Here is an 8,992-nt window from a genome sequence, read left to right as displayed (position 1 = left end):
TGCAGAAGCTATTTTTTGACAACTGTTTATTTGCTAATGACAGGATACTAACATCTCTTTGATTGAAAAATAACATTAAAAGGGCATACTACTGCCAGGTATCTTACTTCATCCAAGGGCAGATGGAGAGTGTTTACTGTCTGCTAAGAAAGAGGAACTGTGCAAATCCAAATTGTGCCATTAGCTGTTGGCTTTGTGACTGAGAGATGAGATCTGAAACTGGAGGAAGAGGTTGGCAGCTGTACGTTGGTGGGTGCTATTACACTGTTAATGCCGAGTCAGAAATTGAGGCTGTGAAATGTTAATTGGCCTGCTGGGAAGTGTGTGAGCATTGTGGTTTGCTTGATTAAGGTGGTGCAACATTAAAAAGTGTCAGATGCACAGGTTACCTACACAGACTGATCTGTGTTTAGTCATCTAGCCATTACTGTTTCTGAAATGGTAATTCAGTGTCTTTCATAAAATTTTTGATAATTACTAAGTATAACTTCTAATTAATGTTCTTTTCAGCCTGCAACTTATTAAATTTATTGTTTCCAAGAAGTCATAGCAACCATTTTATGCTAAACATTTTGTTAAGGAGTTTTATGCTGACTTTATGAGAACACCTTTACCATTTTAATAAACATAAATTACCCAGAACGAAGGTTGTGTTTCAAATGCAACTATTGATGCAAAGAAGTAATAGTACCTTGAAACTGTTGAAATTAATTCCGTATGCTGTTGCTTCTACTTATTTCAACAGGTGACTGAGCTAGAGTGTGTGAGCAGTCAAGCCAATGCGGTCCACACACATAAAACAGAATTAAACCAGACAATACAGGAGTTAGAGTCTACGCTGAAGAAAAAGGAAGAGGTACTTGCTAACATTTATTCTTGGCTTTTATGTTATGTCATTTCTTAAGGCTTTCAGTATTAAAATTCTGATGGCTGGTAAATACTGTAGTATTTCGTATAGATGCTGCAAAGTAAAATTTTTTTTCAGCTTCTTTGAAACTATTATTTTTATGTGTATATAATGAAAACAGTCCAATATAAAGCTGGGTATATGAACAACATAACATATATAACGCTTTCCTGTGTTTGCTTTTACCAACCACCTCTGTTTGCAAAAGTAAGTGGTTTCCACAGAGCAGTCATCACACTGGTGCAGTCCAAATTCACTAAGAAGGGAAGCTGTCATAATCATGCTTTCCGTTTTCTGGAGAGTAGGGTTTGGAACAAGTAATAGATCAATGCCTTTTCAGGCCAATTTGTTTTTCAGTATCTGTTAATACAGCTGACTTTTGTGATCCCTAAGATCACCCCTTTCCTTAAATGCATGCCAAGCCCCCAGCCTGAAACTTGACGATATTTGTTGTGCCGTCTGCCTTGGGCTGGACCAGCAGCGAGAAAATAGAAGGAATTGGAGTAACACTTGCACTGGCACAGGTCCTAGAGGAAAGCAGATTTGTGCCACAGAACTATCGAGAATCGCCCCTTTATGGATGGGAGAAAGGAAGTGGAAGGAGCTGCGTATGAATTGTTTGCCCCATCTAAGACCAGATCCTTTGAGCCCTCCATGGCAGACATAGTGGGCTCTGGGGTGTATGTATGAGTGAGTGTGTGTGTGTGTGTGTGAGAGAGAGAGAGAGAGAAAAGAGTGTGTGTGTGCATGTTCGGAGGGGCAGTGTGCCTTGCAGGGTCCTTCCTCCAGCAGGGCAGTTGTTAGGTGTTTCCAAGGAAGATACAGAGAGGCCAAGTAATTAATAGTTTTAAGTTTGCTACCTTTTAGTCTCTTTAACTATTTCTATTCTTGTCTCCTGAAAGTAAGCTAAGAAAATGTTTCTCTTCCATTCATTCTTTTATCTATATTTTTTAACTTTTATACCTTATTACTTTATTCTTACTAAATTAAAGATAATATTTATTTTAGACTCTCCTTTTACAAAAATCAGTAGTCAAAGCAGGCAATTTTTTGATTCTCAGCCATGCTGCTAGTGACATAATAAGCAGCTCACAGATGAAAATTGGATTTTTCTCTTGAAAAAATGGAGACAGATAGATTCTAATAGAATTTAAAGTGTAAAATTGTTTCTCTAATTACAGGGACCCTTAATTTTCTGTGAAAAAAGAATCAGATCTTTTGTGTGGGAAAGGAAAACTTGGACTTTTATAATAGAAAATGCTTTTTTGTATTGTTGTATATTCGCAATGGAATTGCTGTTTTGGGACTGTGATTCATGGGTATTGAGAGCAGGGCTTAAACTTCATGTGCTGTGATGGGCAGTAGCCAACTGCCAGTTTTGGTGTCATTGTGATGGCTTGTTCAGGAGAAGTGGTAGGCAGCGTACCTGCACTGAGACCAAGCCAGGTAATGTATTGCTAGCAAGGCTGTTTCTTCTCCCTTAGGAAATAGAGGGACTGAAACAAGAAATCGACAATGCCAGAGAGCTCCAGGCACAGAGGGACTCTCTGACCCAGAAGTTACAGGTGAGCTATAGTGCATCATCTTAATTTAGAAAGATGGGAAAAATGATAATCAAGTGAGCAGTTCACATCAGCAACTTGTGCTCTTTTCACTGAAGGTGCCAGATAAATACAGAAGGTAGATTGCAAAGTGGTGGGTTGGGATGATTCTTAGGAATTTGTATCAAAATTTCCACCTGCTATAGGTTGCTATTTTTACCCGAGGGAACAGATGTGAATCTAATTTACAAGTCCACAGAGTACTCTCAGGCCAGCAGATGTCCTTCATCGACAGCGTCCTGGGCAGTTCTGGTCCCATTTCACTGTGGTGTCTTCCCACAGGTCTTATTTGCCCCTGCAGCTGTCAGGCTGTGTATCATCAGGTTGGGGTGAGTTCATATTCAACTCTTAAAAGTACCCTGAGGAAGTAGAGGTCAAAGCGTTCTTCTGTGATACAGACCTTAGAAACACACTGACATTTTCTTGGAATTATTTAGAATCATTGTGTTTTCATTGTTTTATCTGGGTTGTTTCTTTACTGTGTGTAAAGCCAGATACCTCAGACTTCTGGAATCAATGTGCCCTCAGTATCCCCTGCCTTGCTACATCTGAGCTCTTGTCTTTCTGTTGCTGGGCTAACCAACCAGCACATATGCACATCCCTTGTGAAACCTGCCTCTGAATGAGGGCAATCCAAACCTTAGGTGAGTTAAACTCTGCATTCAGGCTTCAGAGCTTTGATAGGACTGGAATCTCAGGTGTTAAATAGCTCCAAATCTCAAGTGTTGAAAGGTGACCCTCACTGTTCTGTGGCTTAACCCAAGTCATGCAAGCCCCCTCAGACTAGCCATGGTTTAAAAATCGTTAAGCAGGTGTTCTTTGAAATGCATTTCATGACTTGGAACTTCCTTGAATCTCATTTTAACCTACAGAATAAGTCACATAAGAACAAAATGAGTTTATTAATTTTTACCTCATTCTTAAGTCAAATTATTTGGAAAAAAGTATGTTGTTACTTTAAACAGTCTTTAAAGATTGTTTTGAATACACCTGAGCTTACTTGTTCCACTATTCAAAAAATTGTTGCTAGCTTTAGGCTAAAAATATGGGTTTTCAGCTGAAAAGGAGCTTATGTGAGAGACTCAAAAGGGAGATTACAATGAAAGTTAGAAATTGTTCTAGCAATCCCATATGCAATAATTTCAGTGTAAGATCATATGAAAAGTAGTAATGACCCAGGAATTAGCTATCCTTAGCAAGCAGAATTATGAGAGACTGGTAAGAGATGAAAGGTTAGAAAATGCTAAGTTTTTATTAAAGTTTGTACTTTATAAAGTCAGTAGCTTCTTTTTGGTATATTTATATCTTTAGTAACCAAATGGATATATTGTGTATATATGTCCATGTGTCATGTTGTAGCCAGTTTCTGAAAATAGTTCTATATGGTTCTATTCAAGTCAATTTAAAGCTCACAATCTGAGTTAAAAGTTCCATTTCTTAAGCTTAAAGCATATTACTGACCTGATGCAGCCCATCTGCAAGAGCTGAAGTCTTTGCTTTGCTATAATCATCCTGCTTTGATTATACTGGTGTCCTCTGAGCCACTTCACCCTGCATTCTTGACGTCAGTGAAATGGCATTTTCTGCTGCATCTCACATGTGTGCACTTAGTGGACTCATTATCTGTTTTCAGGGTGATTGTCTCCAGAGTCTGTATGTGTCTGTCCTGTTCTTTCTTCTTCTGCTTTATTTTTCCCCTCCTGTGCTCACAAATGGGTTATGTAACTCTAAAATATTTTGCTATATAGACTGACTGAAAAATGCTGTATAAAGAAATCACTATTTCAAGGTGTACTGCATTTCTGACACACTCATATCAGGGAATGAGTTAGAAATCCATCTTTGGCAAGTTCAATAGAAGAATAGTATGTTATCACTGTGAAGGGTAAATATCAGGGCCCTTGTTACTCAGTAATTTCGTTAGCAATGTAGAGAAGATGTATCAATGAGTCACAGTCAGTGTGACTCTCCCAGTAAGTCAAGATATCTTTATTACTATGGCTGATTGCTAAGTATAGCTGTTGAGTGTGGTTTGAGTATTTTGTTCAGATCCTTGCTCTGAATTACACTAAAGATTATTACAGCGCAAACAACAAACATAACTTGTTAATAATCTATTTCTTTTCTAAAAGAAAACAATGTATGAGAAATGATTGTGTCCACTGTAAGCAGAGCTTGAAAAAGCAGTGTAAAATACACCTTGCAAAGGGCCTGAATGTATTGGAAGAGGCAATTTATTGTTAGAGATTAACTGCAAATAAAGTGAAATGACACAACTAGGGGAATCGATTACATTACACAGGCACCTCTGCACTTCTTCCCATCAAGAAGCAATTTTGAGGTAGACTGATTTGTAACAGGAAGCTGCACATGAGCTGTACATGAACTTGTAGTGCAATTCTATTGCAAAAATCATTAATAATAATCTAGGGTAAGTATGTGTAAGGATCAAAAGTAAAATTTGGGAAGAAGCCTCTTCCAGAAATTAAAAGCCACAGCCTCTGACATATTTCAGTAAATTCTATTTCCCATACATCATTAAATATGTTAAGCATAAGTTAAGGAAAATAAAACAGGAGGAAGTGTGGGAGAAAGTCTATTAGAGGAAATGTTTGGGAAGCTAAAAGTATATGGATTAGGAAGGAGATGTCAAGAATGGAATATAAATCAAATATGCAAGTTGGAAGTTTAAACAAGAGAAGGGAGCTCTTCTGATCTGAAAAGAGGCAGGGCAAGGACTAGGAATGGAGTGTTAGCCTTTGGCTGAATATGGGTGGAAGTTCCTCTATCTGGCATAAAGCTTTCAGTTTTACCTGGGTGCTCCCACCCTAACAGCTCGCAGAAGAACAGTTCCTCAGTTTAAGTGTCTGAGGAGGGCCTAAAAGATGATCTTCAGTGCTAGATACAGGCCAGCAGGGTGTTCTTCAGGCCCAGATATCACAAAAACCCCATCTATGTATCCATGGATTTGTTCCGAAGTGGTCCCTTTCATCACTGTCTTGCCTACTTATAGAAATTAATTATCTCTGAGGTAAGAGCAGTGGCATGGAGACTTCTTAGAGCACACACATTTGATGAGTAGCAGAGGAACAGTGACAGAAGCAGGACGTGTGAGCAAACATGATAAAACAGTGGTTTTGTGTGAGGTAAAGAAAGGACTGCAGAGCTGAGAGGACCCTGAATTTCCCTTTTTATCCAGTACTGCAGTCACTTGGCCTCAGAGGGTTTTGAGCCCATGCAGTCACTACACCAGATCATACTTGTCAGTGCTCAGTTTGGAGAGCAGAAGTAGGCTTAGTGAAGGAGAGCCTTCAGAGGGTTGTAATCAGTTAGCTTGTTCCTTTATAGCAGAGATGGGGTAGCTAATCACTACATAAGTAGGAGTAATCACTACATAAGCATGTATCTATTTTAATTTATGTTGTTTCTACAAATACTCCTTTCAGTTAGTTTCCTTTAGTGCTTTGGCAACTATTCAGCATTAAACAAACTAAACTAATTCTACTTTTGGTCCTGGTAGCAAAGATTATTTCTGCTCTCAGCTGTGCTGTTCAAGACCAGTGCCGAAAATTCTGTCATTTTCACCTTGCCCATTTACAAAAAATAAGTAAGGGAGGTATTCTGTTCAGCTTGGACGTAACCCTTGGCTGCACAAGTAGCCACAGCTGTGAGGAAATTGGGTTCATGAGGCTCTGCCTTCTCCACTGCAAGGCATCTCAGAGCTCTCCCCAACTGCAGAGACTGGGAGCCAGCACTGAGCACTGGCCACCTCCCTCCTCTGGCCAGGGATGCAGCGTCCAATGGATGCTGCCCTCATACCCCTCAGGTCTGGAAACATGTCTTGGGCCATGGACTTTGGCACAAGTCTGCTGTCTTATACTTGTTACTCTTGTCTGCCCAAAGAGACATTCTGTGTAGGTCAGGTTGTTTCTTATTGTTAGCTGAGATCTCTCCAATGTAAACATTAATATATTTGTTAGCTTTGAGGGCAGAAGAATCACAACAAAAGGAGTGGGACACTGGGAGGGCAAAAAGAGGAGTCTCTCATATTGGGAGCAGTGACTGCTGCCAAATTGCCCTCTCTGCAGCTCTGTGAAACCAGTTGTTGTAAAAACTCAGAGCAGGCCTGTTCAATCTTTGTGACACACAGAGCCCACTGTAAAGGAGAGTGGTGTTGAAAAAATGTTAGTGTATGTAAATATTAATTCGCTGTGCATTTTTTCGGAGAATGGCTGCACAGGGTGTATGGTGCACTAAATTCACTGTCCCTGTGCTGCCTTTGAAAGTGTTTTTCATAACTGAAATTACAAAATTTAGCATAAATTTACAAGATGTGCCATGAACACAACCAATAACAATATGCTATTCCAGACCCACGTGACAGCCACATTAGTAATTCAGTGGAAGAGAGGGCACCCAGTTTGCATGGAGCCGAGCAACCATTACCTCCCTCCCCTGTTGGGCACAGGCCAGGGCTGTAGGGAGTCCTGTCAGGCTGGTGTGAGGGGTTTCTCTTGCTCATGAACCAGGGCTGAGCTTGCTTGGGGTCAGCTCCCTCCAGCTGTCTGTATTATAACACAGCTTCGTCTTCGCATCCATGGCACAGGAACAGCTTGTCCATATGGCACGGTGACTTCCACAGCTGTGAGATGGGACATTCAGCTTGCACTTGCTGGGTTAAATTTGTTCCAGTCTATGTCACCTTGACATCAGTCCCACTAGTCTATGTTTCTGTCTTAATTTTCAGAGTGAAAAGGCCTATAATGGGGGACAGGAGTAAGGTAGTACTCCTCCAACCATAAAGCAGTATTCTGTATGAGTTTCTATATGAGACCATTTAACAGCGACTATGTCCTTGAGCAATTCATGTAGCCTAATTCAGGGCATACTTGAACTTAAGTAAACCCTAGAGAAGCTGTTTTCAGTAGGTGGCACATTTCTGAATGATAGAAGCAATAACTTACCTGAATAAGTATATCACAACTCTTGTTCACTGACTAAATTTTATCCCTCTCCAAAAGTTCCTGTCCTTCAGATGAATTGCTGAAAGATGGAGGAAGTGGGAGTACAGATGCAATCGTAATAACAATATGGGTTCTGGTTTTGGTTTAGTGGAAGCTGTGAAGAGTCACAAATTGTTTTAAAAAACATTTGACAAAAAGAGCACACGAATACCAGCAGGAGGTTAGTCTGCTTTCTGATTGCAGACAACTCATTAACATGTTATGTATTTTCTCTGAAGGAAGTAGAAATTCGAAACAAAGACCTGGAAGGCCAGCTGGCTGATCTAGAGCAACGTCTGGAGAAAAGTCAGAATGAGCAAGAAGTTTTTCGCAATAACTTGAAGACACTTTTAGAAATCCTTGATGGAAAAATATTTGAACTAACAGAGTTACGAGATAACTTGGCCAAGTTAATAGAATGCAGCTAAAGAAAACTGGATTTCAGTGCCAATCAGCTTAAAGATGCACTGTCTCTCTTCATAGGACTGTGTTGGGCTCTGCATCAAAGTTGCACAAAATTAGAAAATGCTCCTCTGAGAGGGCTTGTTTTAAATTTGAGTCATATTTCAATGTAAAATTAAGAACTCAGCTTGTAGCCTGTTGAAGAAAAAAAAAACAAACAAAAAAACTTGAATTACAAATTACCTCCTTGTACATTATTGGCCATAGATAACTTGAGAGTTCTAACAGTAATTGAATGCAATCCTTTTCTAATTATCAGTGATGGAAGAATTAGCAGTGTCCCAGCTCACATCCCTGTTTTGTGATAGACACAATATAGGTTATCTGCTGTTTAATTTATTTAAGATATTTAATTGCTGTGTTTTGTGCAAGAACTTAGTGATGGCAGCCCTGTATTTTGTTGTTCTTAATAATTTCTCAGGATACTTTGCACTGTGGAGAAGCAGTGCCATTACAAATTTATTCTTGCCAGGCGTGAGAGAGAATTGCATCTTTAATTGAAACAAAGTTACTATGACTGCTTGTATAAAGTTCTTCCTCTTGGGTTTTTTTGGTTGATTGGTTGTTTTTGTTTTGTTTTGTTTAGTTTTTAATATATATATATACTGGAAGATACTTTACTATTTCTTTATGGAGCTTACTCTGGTGTTCTACGATATTGTCCAATGCAAGTTTTACTTTTCATATGAATTCCATGTAATTACAGTGAGATACTATCTTCCACTTAACTATATTTTGTAGCCAACCAATGATGGAAGGTGAGTCCCCCAGGAAAAAAAGAAAAAAAAAAAAAGAAAAAAAAAAGGCAAAAAAACCCTGAGAATTTTCAATGTAAAATTTGACATGCACAGATAACAAGGAGTAGCCAGTTGTTTGTTTTCTGGCTGTGATAGATATATCAAATATGTATATTCAATTAGCTGTTACTCTGTTCTGCAGATTTTCAGAATGTCACGTGAATTTCAGGTTTTGTGAAAAAATGGCTTATGGGGAGCACTGTTGTATTACAGATTGCATTA

General features: G+C 39.1%; 1 protein-coding gene across 1 annotated transcript; it reads left to right on the top strand.

The window, feature by feature from the left end:
- Positions 1 to 745: 745 nt before the first annotated feature.
- On the top strand, positions 746 to 8,721 carry LOC104536222 (homer protein homolog 1-like; the record flags this gene model as incomplete). The annotated part of the gene is made up of 3 exons (XM_010178780.1): positions 746 to 856; positions 2,392 to 2,472; positions 7,751 to 8,721. Coding segments are annotated over 3 exons (381 nt in total), but the record flags the coding sequence as incomplete, so codon positions are not given.
- Positions 8,722 to 8,992: the final 271 nt, after the last annotated feature.

Source organism: Mesitornis unicolor, unplaced genomic scaffold, assembly GCF_000695765.1.
Source record: "Mesitornis unicolor isolate BGI_N332 unplaced genomic scaffold, ASM69576v1 scaffold33602, whole genome shotgun sequence".
Lineage (NCBI taxonomy): Eukaryota > Metazoa > Chordata > Aves > Mesitornithiformes > Mesitornithidae > Mesitornis > Mesitornis unicolor.
The sequence above is the reverse complement of the archived record's forward strand: the minus strand, read 5'-3'. Positions and strand labels throughout refer to the sequence as shown.